This window comes from Myotis davidii, unplaced genomic scaffold (assembly GCF_000327345.1).
Source record: "Myotis davidii unplaced genomic scaffold, ASM32734v1 scaffold211, whole genome shotgun sequence".
In the NCBI taxonomy this organism is placed as follows: Eukaryota; Metazoa; Chordata; class Mammalia; order Chiroptera; family Vespertilionidae; genus Myotis; species Myotis davidii.
The window spans coordinates 650,454-650,945 of NW_006282523.1; the positions used below are offsets into that span (position 1 = coordinate 650,454).

General features: G+C 63.8%; 1 protein-coding gene across 1 annotated transcript in view; it reads left to right on the top strand.

Annotated features, from left to right (window-relative positions):
* Positions 1–156, top strand: part of BAIAP2 (BAI1 associated protein 2) — a 28,078-nt gene extending 27,922 nt beyond the window's left edge. The window contains exon 9 of the mRNA XM_015559770.1: positions 6–156. Coding sequence (XP_015415256.1) covers positions 6–156 — 151 coding nt within the window. The remainder of the gene's footprint in view (positions 1–5) is intronic.
* Positions 157–492: the final 336 nt, after the last annotated feature.

Below are 492 nucleotides of genomic sequence, written 5' to 3' on the forward strand. Positions count from 1 at the left end.
GAAAGAGACACGCTGGACTCAGTGGCTACTGGTATTGCCTCCTCACACGCTGAAGCCGGGAGCACGCGCGGGGCGGCCCTGGCCCTTCCCCCACGGAGCCCGGAGCCGCGGACGCTCCCTAACGGCGGCGTCTTAGCAAGAGTCTCCGCGGACTAGGACGCGGCCCGTGGCGTTGGCGACAGAAGCCGCCCAAGGCACAGACCGTTTTATTTTTAAGGAAAATGCAAAAAAGCCAGGACGGGGCCTGTCGAGGAGCCTCCGCTGGTGCCCGACCCCCGCGAACGGCTCTGACCCAGGGCTCACGCCGGGGTGAATGTAGACACAAAACCGCCACCTTGTACGAAGATGTAAAGGCTGAAGATACTTTTCCCGTCTTTTTTCCATGGGGCCTCTTGGGTCAGGGAAGCAGGGCCGGGGGGCCCATGTTCTGTCCCCCATCAGACCCTTAGGGCAGGACGCCCTGCCCCGAGGCTTCGGCCCGCGTCCGGGCAT